We start from the raw sequence: 13,435 nt of genomic DNA, 5'->3' as shown, positions 1-13,435 counted from the left end.
GGTGGCTCAGTCAGTTAAGCGTCTGACTTCGGGTCAGGTTATGATCTCATGGTTCATGGGTTCTGTGCTGACAGCTCAGAGCTGGAGCCTGTTTTGGTTTCTGTGTCTCCCTCTCTCTCTGTCCCTCCCCCACTAGCACTCTGTCTCTCTGTCTCTCTCTCAAAAATAAACATTAAAAAAACTAAAATTATAAAAGCAGAGGGTAAAATGCAGCTAGAAGATAAATAGGTCCTGGAAACCAAACACAGAAGACAGTGATTATAAATGACAAAACTGTATTATAAATATTAAACTTGCTAAGATAATAGATATTAATCACTCCCACCACTAGAAGAAATTATAATTATGTGATAGGATAGAGGTGTTAGCAATGGCAATCATATTGCAATTGGAATGTATCAACTCAATGTTATACACCTTCAGAGTACAGGAAGATGTCAATGGAGTAGGAGGACCCTAGGCTCACCTTGTACCACAAAAACAACTAGATAACTATCAAATCATCCTAAATATCCCAGAAATTATCTTAAAGACTGACAGAACAAACATCACAACTAAAGGGAGAAAAGAGGCCATATCAAAGAAGGTCATTCAGCAAGTGCAGAGACATGCTTTACGGGATGAATAGATCTGGGTGCTGTGGAGGGAAGTGAGCCATGGTCACAGAGAAGGGCAAGAGAGAGAGGAGCACACAGGAGAATGAACAAGGAGAACATTCCCCAAGGTCATTGGCCTGGAAATTAAGAGAGGCTAAATTTCATGCATTCTACAACCAGCAGGGCTTATAGCCTGGAGTTTTAAAGGTCAGGAGGCTTGGCTGTGACAGAGCCCTGAGAGCACTAGTCTGCTCCTGGAGAGAATGGAGGAAAACACCTGGGGGTAGATGGCATAGAAATAGCAATTTGAAAAACACCTGGTACACACTGGGGGGAGATTATTTGCTCCTCTTAGAGTGCTTCACAGGGAGGCAGCATTCATGGAGATGGCTCTCTGGGAAGAAAAGAATGGCTGGTGACATTTCTCTCTCTCCACTCAGCATAAACACATATCCACATGCAGGAAGCAACCCAGCATCAACACTGACTGCCTAACTTGCTTACACCAAGCCCCACCCTGCTGCGTTCTAGCTGGACTGCCCTTCTCAGCCAGCTTGTCTTAGTCCCAGTGCAACAGGACCCTCCCCCAGAAGATAGTACAAAACCCTACCCACACCACATCTCTCAACCAGATAGTTCTGCAGAGCCTCAGTTCTTGTGGAAGTGGTGTTGGGTCTCATTTCATGAGCAGACCAGAGCACATCTAGTTAAAACTTGCCACTTTCAGGTCAGGGACAAAACACTGCACACAGAAAGCAAGGAGACCCTCTTCAGACCATTGGCCTGAAAGATAGAGCAGAGAAAACACAATAGCAGAGTGAAAGGAGCACACACCAGAGACCCTCCCTAAAGCATAGGCCCTGGACACTATATGACCTCTTCTTCATAGGGCCATTACTTTCAGGAGCAGGAGACATAACTATTTCTATGCTGTCTACTCCCAGGTGTTTGCCTCCATTCTCTCCGGGAGCAGAGTAGTGCTCTCAGCGTTTATCTAACACTGGAAGATACTTAGACAAAATGCCAAGACAGAGGAATTTATTCCAAATGAAAAAACAAGGGACACCTGGGTGGCTCAGGTGGTTCAGCATCCAGCTTTGGCTCAGGTCATTATCTCACAGTTCATGACTATGGGCCTTGCATCGGGCTCTGTGCTGACAGCTCACAGCCTCAAGCCTGCTTTGGATTCTGTGTCTCCCTCTCTCTCTGACCCTCCTCCACTCATTCTCTCTCTCTCTCTCTCTCTCTCTCTCTCTCTCTCTCTCTCTCAAAAACAAATAAACATTAAAAAATTTTAAAGACAAATGAAAGAATAAGATAAGGCCATGGCAGAGATATAAGTGTAACAGATATAAGTAACATGCCTGAAGGGGAATTTAAAGCAACAATCATAAGGATATTCCCTGGGCTTCAGACAACAATATAAGGCATTAGTGAGACCATCACCATGGGGATAAAAGAAGGAAGAATGCTGCCTTCCCTGCAAGAAATATTAAAGGGGACTCTTTTGGGTGGAAAGACCAAAAGTGACAAAGGCAAGAAAAGATCAGAGAAAATATCCAGAAACAATGACGAAACAAATAATAAAGTGTCAATAAAACATATCTATCAGTAATTACTTAGAATGTAAATGGACTCTATAAACACTCCAATTAAAAGACATAGGGTATCAGAGTGGATAAAAAACAAGACTCATCTATATGCTGCCTACAAAAGACTCATTGTAGACCTAGAGACACCTGCAGGTTGACAAGAAGGAGATGGGGAAACATTTATCACACAAATGGATACCAAAAGAAAGCTGGAAGCAATACTTACATAAGACAAACTAGATTTTAAAACAGACTGTAAAAAGAGAAAAAGAGAGGCACTATACACTCATAAAGGGGAGATTCTAAAATTAAGATATAACAATTGTAAATATTTATACAACCAACATGGGAGCCCCCAAATTTATAAAACAATAACAAACATAAAGGAACTCATTGAGTATATAGTAATAAAAAAGAATTATAAAGTAATAATAAAGGAATTTAAAATTTTTTTTCAACGTTTATTTATTTTTGGGACAGAGAGAGACAGAGCATGAACAGGGGAGGGGCAGAGAGAGAGGGAGACACAGAACCGGAAGCAGGCTCCAGGCTCCGAGCCATCAGCCCAGAGCCTGACGCGGGGCTCAAACTCACGGACCGCGAGATCGTGACCTGGCTGAAGTCGGACGCTTAACCGACTGCGCCACCCAGGCGCCCCATTAATAAAGGAATTTAACACCCCACTTACATCAATGGACAGATAATCTAAAAAGAAAATAAACAAGAAAAAATGGTTTGAATGACACCCTGGATCAAATGGTCTTAACATATATATTCAGGACATTCTAGACTAAAACAGGAGAATGCACATTCTTTCCAAGTGCACATGGAACATTCTCCAAAATATATCACATATTACCTCACAAATCAGGTTTCAACAAATACAAAAAGAATGAAGTCTTATCATGCACCTTATGTGACTACAGCACTATGAAACTGGAAGTCAACCACAAGAAAAAAATTGGCAATACTACAAATACATGGAGGTTAACCAACATGCCACTAAACAATGAATGGGACAACCAGGAAATAAAGAAGAAACAAAAAAAATACCTGGAAAAATATGAAAATGAAAACACAATGGCCCAAATCTTTGGGATGGAGCAAAAGCAGTCCCTAGAGGGAAGTATATAGCAATATAGGCCTAATTCAGGAAGCAAGAAAAATCTCAAATAAACAACCAAAACAAAGCTTAAAGCCAGCAGAAGGAAGTAAGTAACAAAGATTAGAGCAGAAATAAATGATATAAAAAGACAACAACAACATAACAGATCAATGAATCCAGGAGCTGAATCTTTGAAAAATTAATAAAATTGATAAACCTCCAGCCAAAATGCAAAGAGAAGGGATCCAAATAAACAAAATCACAAATGAGAGAGGAGAAAGAACAATCAACATCACAGAAATACAAACAATTATAAGAGAGAATATTATGAAAAACTACATGCCAACAATTTGGACAACATGGAAAAAATGGACAAATTCCTAGAAACATATAAACTACCAAAACTAAAACAGGAAGAAATAGAAAACTTGAACGGATTGATAACCAGCAAAGAAACTGAATCAGTAATCACAAACTCCCTACAAACAAAGGCCAAGACCGGATTGTTTCACAGGCAAATTCTACCAAATGTTCAAAGAAGAGTTAATACTTATTCTTCTCAAACTATTCCAAAAAAAAAAATTAGAAAAGTAAGGAAAAATTCCAAATTCATTGTATGAGGCCAGCATTACCCTCACTCCAAAACCAGATGGAGACACTACTAAAAAGATAACTACAGGCCAATATCCCTGATGAACATGGATGCAAAAACTCTCAATAAAATACTATCAAAGCCAACCCAACAACACATTTAAAAAATCATTCACTACTATCCAGTGGGATTTATTCCTAGGATGAAAGAGTGGTTCAATATTTTCAAATCAACATGATACACCACATTAATAAAAGAAAGGAGAAGAAACATGATTATTTCCATAGATGTATTAAAGAATTTGACAAAGTACAATATCCATTCATGAGGAAAACCCTCAACAAAGTAGATTAAGAGGGAACACACCTCAACATACTAAAGGCCATTTATGAAAAACCCACAGCTCACATCATACTCAATGAGGAACAACTGAGAGCTTTTCCTTCACAGTCAGGAAGAAGACAAGGATGTCCACTCCTACTACTGTTATATGACAGGGTACTGGAAATCCTAAGCACAGCAATCAGAAAACAAAAAGAAACAAAAGGCATCCAAATAAGCAAGGAAGCAGTCAAATTGTCACTCTATGCAGACGACGTGATACTCTATATAGAAAACCTGAAAGATTACATCAACAACTGTTAGAACTCATACATGAATTCAGTAAAGTAGCAGGATACAAAATCAACATACAGAAATCTGCTGCATTTCTATATACCAATAATGAAGCAGCAGAAAGAGAAATTACAGAATTGATCCCATTTACAATTGTACAAAAACAATCAGATACCTAGGAATACATCTAACAAAAGAGGTGAAAGACCTACATCCTGAAAACTAGAAAACAGTGATGAAGGAAGTTGAAGATGACACAAAGAAATGGAAAAACATCCCATGCTCATGGATTAGAAGAACAAAAATTGTTAAAATGTGTATACTACTCAAAACAATCTACACACTTAATGCAATCCTATCAAAATACCACCAGCATTTTTCACAGAGCTAGAACAAACAATCCAAATAGTGGATAGTCCAAACAAAGGAATCCAATAGTGAAAGCAATTTTGAAAAAGAAAAACAAAACTGGAGGTATTACAATTCCAAATTTCAAGTTATATTATAATACTAATCAAAATGGTATTCTACTGGCACAAAAATAGATACATAGATCAATAGAACAGAATAACAAACCCAGAAATGAACCTACGACATTATGGTCAGCTAATCTTCAACAAAGCAGGAAAGAATATCCAATGGTAAAAAGACAGTCTCTTCAAAGGGTGTTGGAAAACTGGACAGCAACATGCGAAAGAATGAAATTGGACTACTTTCTTATACCATACACAAAAATAAATTCAAAATGGATTAAAGACCTAAATGTGAGACAGGAAACTATAAAAATCCTAGAGGAGAACACAGGCAGTAACTTCTTTGACATTGGCTGTATCAACTTCTTTCTAGATATATCTCCTAAGGCAAGGGAAACAAAAGCAAAAATAAACTATTGGGACTTCATCAAAATAAAAAGCTTCTGTATAGCAAAGAAAACTTCAACCACAAGGACTCAAAACTAAAAGGCAACCTATAGAATGGGGGAATATATTTGTAATGACATATCTGATAAAGGATAAGTATCCAAAATATGTAAAGAACTTACATAACGCCCCCAAAAATGAAAAATCCAATTAAAAATTGGGCAGAATACATGAATAGACATTTTTCCAAAAAAAAGACATACAGATGACCAACAGACACATGAAAGATGCTCACCATCACTGATCATCAGGGAAATGCAAATAAAAACTACATGGGATATCACTTCACACTTGTCAGAATCGCTAAAATCAACAACACAAGAAACAGGTGTTGGTGAGTCTATGGAGAAAGGGGAACTCTCTTGCCTTCCTGGTGTGAATGCCAACTGGTACAGCCATTCTGGAAAACAGTATGGAGGTTCCTCAAAAAGTTAAAAATAGAAATACTCTAAGACACAGCAACTGTACTACTAGGTATTTACTCAAAGGGTATAAAAATACAGATTTGAAGGGACACATGCACCCTCATGTTTATAAAAGCATTATCAACAATAACCAAATTATGGAAAGATCCCAAGTGTCCATTGATATATGAGTAAAGAAGTGGCATATATATACTATGGAATATTACTCAGACATAAAAAGAACGAAATCTTGCCATTTGCAATGATATGAATGGAACTAGAGGGTGTTATGCAAAGGAAAATAAGTCCATCAGTAAATGACAAATACCCTACAATTTCACTCATATGTGGAATTTAAGAAACAAACAAGCAAAGAAAAAAGGGAGAGTGAGGCAAACCAAGAAACAGACTTAACTATAGAGAACAAACTGACGGTTACCCATTGGACAAGGAAATTGATTAAATAGGTGATGGGGACTAAGGAGTGCACTTGTTGTGATGAGCACCAGGTGTTACATGGAAGTGTTGAATCACTATATTCTATACTTAAAACTAATATCACATTGTATGTTAACTAACTGGATTTTAAACAAAAACTTTAAAAATGTACACCTTAAATTTACACAATGTTGTATGTAAAATATATCTCAACAAAAATATTTGTCAAAAATGGTAACTATGTGAGATAATAGAAGTGTTAATTAGCTTGATTGCCATAATCATTTCATAATGTATATACCTATCAAATAATCACATTATATACCTTAAATATATACAATTTTTATCTGCCAATGATATCTCAGTAATGCTGGAAAAAAATTAAGTATCTGTGTCTGAAACTTAGGACTCAAATAATTAATTGGGCTACTAAAATAAATGTTGCAAGTGAAATAAGTCTGTGTTTCATTGCATCATTAATTAGTAATATCAACCATGAAGTTAACTTAATCTAAAAAGAACAAAAGCTGTTAACGCTTCAGGAATTACTGCATACATAACTATGAATAAAGAACAAAGCACAACTCTGTTGAAATACTTGTTTCCAATACAGAATTTGAATAAAACGTGAGTCATAGCAAAATCACAAGTTTCTCCATGTCATAGACATTTAGGAATCATTAAACAGTGAGTTTCAAAACCATAAATGTCAGTATCTTACTATACTTCCATTATTGTACTTGTGTCATTGAACACCTATTCCCCTGACGAGAACATGAGCTTCATGGGGACAGGCTTCCTGTTTCAGTGTTCTTTTTATACCAAAGTTGACCTAACACAAAGCAATCATTCCAAAAACATTTGTTGAATTAAATTACCTCCTAATTGGTCCGCTTCCAGGCCACTCTCCTCTCCCAAATCCTGCTAGTTCTTTTAGAAAAATCTCTGATAATGTCATTCCATTGTCTCAAAACCTTTAATGACTGTTCATAGTAATCTGTTTTACAGGATTACGTCCACACACCCTGATGGGGCATATAAAGACCTTCACACTGTTCCCTCAGCCTATATTCCCAGTCTCAGTCCCTGCCTCTCCTCTTCACACCATATTAGTTGTTCCTTGAACACTTTTGGATTTTTATTACTCTATGCCTTTGCCGACTCTGTTTCCTCTGTCTGAAAGATCCGTCCCCTCTCTGCCTAGCAAACATTTATTAAAGCTCAGTTTAAACATTACTACCTTTGTATCTTTCCCTGACCCCTCACAGAATTAACGTCTCCTTCTTTGTTTTTCTGTACCAATATGTTTATTTATTCCGAAAATGGACGAAGGGGTAAGGGAAGAAGAGAAGGAAGGAGGGAGCGTTCTGTGAACGGACTTACCTAAGCAGTGATTGCAGCACTACGCGTTAAGCACATTGTTGAAGCAGCAGTGGGAGGATGGGGTTGGATAACCTTTAAGTCTTAAGATGCTGTGGCTGGTATCTTTCGCACCGCGTGTATGTGTTGACGGGGGAAACAAAGAGAGACAGAAAAACATAAAGATCAGAAAGGAGATGAGGGGAGGACGCAGTGCAGTAAGAGCACATGGGCAGACCCAAATTTCTTCCGCTTTATTGTTTTGCAGAGGTCTAGGTCTGCATCTAGAGCTGTATATAGCTAGGGGGTGGAAAAAGAGGAAAGGGGAGGGACTGCATTTCCTCAGAACTTGCCTAGCCTCGACTGCTCGACTGCCAGGCGGATCACCTTCCGCTCCAGGGTTGTCAGTTCCTCCTTGCCATGACTCATGCCTATTGTGCCAGGCAGGGAGCACTCTGCCCTGCAGCCTTACAGGTGGTATCGACCGGCTCGGGGAGACAGTTCCCGCCAGGCTACGCAGTGGAGCGCCGCACAGCGCGCCTTCCCTCCTCCTAGCTGCCAGCCCAGCAGTTCCAACCCAGCGCCAGCAGGCCTGCTTGGTCGATCTTCGATCCAAAGATGAGGCGCGGCTGGAAGATGGCTCTGTCCTGGGGGCTGCGGTGCTGCCGCCGAGTACTTTCCTGGGTGCCTGTGCTTGTTATCGTCCTCGTTGTGCTTTGGTCCTACTATGCCTATGTCTTTGAACTCTGCCTGGGTAAGTGGAGCTGGGCACCTAAGGTGGGGAAATTATACTTCAGCTTGTCTGTCGTACCCTTCACACTGGTGTCCCTTTCCCCTGTGTTCTTATCCCTCACACTGCGGGATTTTTTTGTTTGTTTAGGGGAGCGTGCTGTTTGTTTTTAGCTCTCTGGAGACCTCCTCGTCTTCAGCCTCTAGCTTCCCACAATATTTCTTGCACCTTCCCACGAGGGTCCTACCATGTCGCCATCGCTTCTTACCTAGGGTTTCTTACGTTATTCCCTAGCCTTACTCACAAGAATGTACTGGCTCTTTCCACTAGAGCCCCCTTTTCTCATACAGGACAACTGCTTGTGCCTGGTGTTCTCATTCCGGGGGGCTCCTACCCTACAGAATTGAGGAAACAACACACCCCATCTCGGTAAACTGCTTACACTATGAATCCTACCAATACATACAACTAGGAGCCCCACATTTTCACATTCCTTTCTACTAGGAATCCCAAAATATTTCCTGTACTCTCTTATAAGCTCTCTTTTTTCCAACACTGGAATTCATCCTTTTTCTGTGATCCTCTCACACTGGCTGAAGTACCTCACATCTTCTCCCACTTAGGGCCCCACCATATGCCTTGTTTTATTCCACTGGGTGTCCCGTTTTCACACAGTGAAAATGGGCCCTTTATTCTCTTTCCCTATGGGCTTTACCGTTTTATCATCTTCTCCAATAGAATGGGAGTCCTACAATATATCTTGCCCTGTCCCCTCATTTAGAGACCCTGATTTTATCACACTGGGGTTCCCCTTATTCTTCTGCTTTCCTCCTTTGAGGAGCATTCACTACTTTCCATTAGAGTTCCCATATTATTTTCTGACCCTTCATACTAGGCACCCTGCTTTTGTCACAATATGGTCATGCCTTGTCCACTCTCTTCTCACAGTAGTGTCCTTTTTACCCTCCCACAAGGTTTTCCACAAACCCCTTCAAAGGGCCACTACTTTTCTTTTGTTTTAAAGTTTATTTATTTATTCTGATAGAGATAGGGAGTGGGGGAGGGGTTGAGAGAGAGGGAGAGAGAGAATCCCAAGCAGGCTCTGCACTGTCAATGCAGAGCCCCACGTGGGGCTCCAACTCACAAACTGTGGGATCATGACCTGAGCTGAAATCCGGAGTTCAAGGCTTAACCAACTGAGCCACTCAGGCACCCCCCAAGGGCTGCTACTTTTCTAATGATAATCCTGCCTTGTTATATTTTTTGAAACCTACTCCCCACCTGCTGCAGTCCTCTTTCATTGATAGCCCTACATTTTGTCATCCTCTTTCTCTAGGGTTTTATTATTATTATTATTATTATTATTATTATTATTATTTTATCTTACTTCCGTGTAGGGTTCCTTGTCCCCTGTCTTCTCAACCTAGGAAAACACCATCCTTTCCCACTGGGATTTGTAATATTTCCTTCTCAGTCCAATGAGAGCCTCATTTCTTGTCCCGTCTCATTAGACCACCCCTTTTGTAAATCTAGAGAGTCCTCTTGTACCCTATCCTGTCACATTAGGGAGCATTTCATTCCCTTTTTAGCTATCAAATGGTTCCCACAGCATATTTTATGCTTTCAAGCTCAGAATTACATATTTCCAGACACAAACCCCAACATCCTAACCTGTATGTTCCCAAATTGTATTACCCAAGTCACCTATCCTTATCCCTAATGATTTTATAGTGTTCTTATCAATTCACAATGGAGTTTTCATATTATATTCTGTCTCCTCACAACAGAGCTTCTGTTTTTCTTACAGTGAGATCTCCCCTTGCCTCTGTCCTCTCACATTGAAGAATTTCCTTCTCTTCTCAAAGGAGATTCACTAATAGTTATTGTCACTTCAGTATGAGAAATCCCACTTCTAGAACCTTTAAACTTATGTCCTGCAATCCCTAATCATTCAGTGTGAGGATCCAGCATACGTCTAATCCCTTCACACTAGGACTCTTATTTGTCCCATTGATCATCCACTCACTGCCAAGTCCTTTCAAGATTCCTTTATTTATACCAGATTCTTAAAGATGGGGTGCTGATTTGTTCAACCCCAGGACCTGACCCTACTTACAACTTCCTTCCTTACATACCTGACAAAGCAATAGTGTACTCCAGGTAGATGGGGATTAAGTAGGGAGCCAAGAGATAACTCTGTTTCCCAATATAGAACTTTCTTCTAATTAACTCTGCATGAGAGTTTGAATTTTTCACTTCTTCTTCTTAGATTTATTATGGAAAATGTAGAGAGATGTTAAGAATAAATTCAATTAGTTGCCTTTATAAATGCAAGTTTAGGCTGTTTTTCATTTTATCTCAACCTTTCTCTCAACAATAAACCTCAGCTTTATGAAGTAGTATTAAGTGGGCTGTGCAATGATTGGGAAGTTTTTCTATTCTCAGACTATTTGCCATTTTGCTTTCTTGAATGATTGATTGAAGGGTTAAAAGTTCAACTCCAGAGGCACCTGGGTAGCTCAGTCACTTGAGCCTCCAACGCTTGATTTTGGCTCAGGTCATGATCTCACAGTTCATGTGATTGAGTCCTATGTTGGGCTCTGCGCTGACAGTGTGGAGCCTGCTTGGGATTCTCTCTCTCTCTGCCCCTCCCCTGCTCACAGGATCATGTTCTGTCTCTCTCAAAATAAATATATAAACTTAAAAAAAGTGCAGCTCTGTTATTATACTATGGACTTTGCTCCTAAGATCAATGCCTAGTTGTTGTAAATAAATATTGTTGGGGCGCCTGGGTGGCGCAGTCGATTAAGCGTCCGACTTCAGCCAGGTCACGATCTCGCGGTCCGGGATTCGAGCCCCGCGTCAGGCTCTGGGCTGATGGCTCAGAGCCTGGAGCCTGTTTCCGATTCTGTGTCTCCCTCTCTCTCTGCCCCTCCCCCGTTCATGCTCTGTCTCTCTCTGTCCCAAAAATAAATAAATGTTGAAAAAAAAAATTAAAAAAAATAAATAAATATTGTTAAATATATTTTGGAATTTTGCAGTACTGACTTACATGAGCTTTGCCAAGCAATCATTTTAAAAATTAATAATGATAATGGCTAACATTTACATAGTGCTTAATCTGTTTTAGGCAATATTCTAAGTACTGTAGATATATTAACTGTCTATATTAAATCAGTTAATCCTCACAATAACCATACAAAGGAGGTACCCTTATTGTCCCCATTTTACAGATGTGCAAACTGAGGCAAAGACCAAGTTACAATAAGTGAAAATAATCAAAGGTAACTTAGAGCTTATTTACTTTGTTTAATTTAGCATATTTGCAGAGCACTTGTTATATGCACTGTTTTAAAAGACACACATACACACAAATTAATCCTCATAAAAACCTTATAAGGTACATACTCATTATGCCCATTTTAAAGACAAGAAAACTGAGGCACAGACATATTAAGAAAGTTGTCTAAGATCATAGAGCTAGGAAATGACCACACTTGGATGGCAACCCAGGCAGTATGGTTCTACAGTCCATGCTTCAACCACCACGATGTCTTAACTCTCTGCCTTCTCTCAACTAATACAGAGGTCAAAACATGTGACTAACAGGCCAAATGCACCCTGCAGATGTATTTTATTTGGCCTGCACAGTGTTTTCTTAACATTTTGTATCAGTTACCATTATTTAAAAACCAGGAGAGTAAGGTAGCCTTGACTTCCAATTCTGGCTCCACCTTCATTCTATCATCTTCATTTTACAATCTCCTGAAAACTTTGTTTCAGAGAGGGTAAATAAATCTTCCCAAAGTCAAATGTTTAGTAAATAATGGAGAATTGGATGTCAAAGATGCCTGAAACCAAAGAAAACAACCTAATTACCAGATTTGAATTTCAATATGACTCAAAAGGTAATATTAAGGACCTAACTTCTTTCTAGAAATAGAACCTGATGTCTTTATTGTAATTTCAGGTTAGAACTGAAGCCAAAAGTGGTATTTTGTCTTGTAATTTTGTCTAACAAGCTTGAATTCTGCCACTTACTAACTAGGAAACCTGAGGCAGGTTACCTAATCTTTCTCAACCACAGTTGCCTCACATGGCACCTTGCTTATAGGGTTGTTTATTCATACCACAGATACTTGCTTAGCACCTACTATATGCCATTTATAGCATTGTTGTTGTGAGATTTAAATAATATGATGTATCCAGACAACAAGTTTTGGGGTACCTGGGTGGCTCAGTCAGTTAAGTGTCTGACTTCAGCTCAGGTCATGATCTCACGGTCTGTGAGTTTGAGCCCTGTGTTGGACTCTGTGCTGACAGCTTGGAGCCTAGAGCCTGCTTCAGATTCTGTGTCTCCGTCTCTCTCTGCCCGCCCCCCCCCCCTTGTGCTCTCTCTATCACAAATAAATAAAATGTAAAAAAAAATTAAATACTATGATGTATCCTGTATGTCTTCATTGAAAAAATGTTCATTTATATCTTCTGCCCATTTTTAACTGGATTATTTGTTTTTTGGGTGTTGAGTTTTATAAGGTCCTTATATATTTTGGATACTAACCCTTTATCAGATATGTCATTTGCAAATATCCCATTCCAAAGGTTGCATTTTAGTTTTGTTGATTCTTTGCTGTGCAGAAGCTTTTTATCTTGATGAAGAATAAACTATTGGGACTTCAATAGTTTATTTGTGCTTTTGTTTCCTTTGCCTCAGGAGATATATCTAGTAAGAAGTTGCTATGGCCAATGTCAAAGAGGTTGCCGCCTGTGTCCTCCTCTAGGATTTTGATGGTTTCCTGTCTCACATGTAGGATTTGATCCATTTTGAATTCATTTTGTGTATGCCATAAGAAAATGGTCCAGTTTTATTCTTCTTCATATTGCTGTCCAGTTTTCCCAGCACCCTTTGTTGAGGAGACCATCTTTTTTTCCATTGGATATTCTTTCCCGCTTTGTCAAAGATGAGTTGGCCATATAGTTGTGGGTCCATGGGTTTTCTATTCTGTTCCATTGATCTATGTGTCTATTTTTATGCCAGTACCATATTGTCTTGATCACTACAGCTTTGTAATATAACTTGAAGT

The 13,435-nt window shown here is 39.3% G+C and overlaps 1 protein-coding gene and 1 long non-coding RNA gene across 3 annotated transcripts in view; one reads left to right on the top strand and one right to left on the bottom strand.

Annotated features, from left to right (window-relative positions):
- Positions 1-7,997, bottom strand: part of LOC109496545 — a 57,761-nt gene extending 49,764 nt beyond the window's left edge. The window contains exon 1 of the long non-coding RNA XR_002152629.2: positions 7,646-7,997. This is a non-coding gene — a long non-coding RNA (uncharacterized LOC109496545). The remainder of the gene's footprint in view (positions 1-7,645) is intronic.
- A 12-nt stretch (positions 7,998-8,009) lies between these two features.
- The window catches only part of ZDHHC15 (zinc finger DHHC-type palmitoyltransferase 15), a 249,534-nt gene continuing 244,108 nt past the window's right edge, over positions 8,010-13,435 (top strand). For both annotated transcript variants that reach the window (XM_006943838.4, XM_019823993.2), the window contains exon 1: positions 8,010-8,375. In XM_006943838.4, coding sequence (XP_006943900.1) covers positions 8,240-8,375 — 136 coding nt within the window. In that variant the 5' untranslated portion in view covers positions 8,010-8,239. The remainder of the gene's footprint in view (positions 8,376-13,435) is intronic.

Source organism: Felis catus, chromosome X (assembly GCF_018350175.1).
Source record: "Felis catus isolate Fca126 chromosome X, F.catus_Fca126_mat1.0, whole genome shotgun sequence".
Lineage (NCBI taxonomy): Eukaryota > Metazoa > Chordata > Mammalia > Carnivora > Felidae > Felis > Felis catus.
This window is presented reverse-complemented; position numbering and strand designations above follow the sequence as displayed.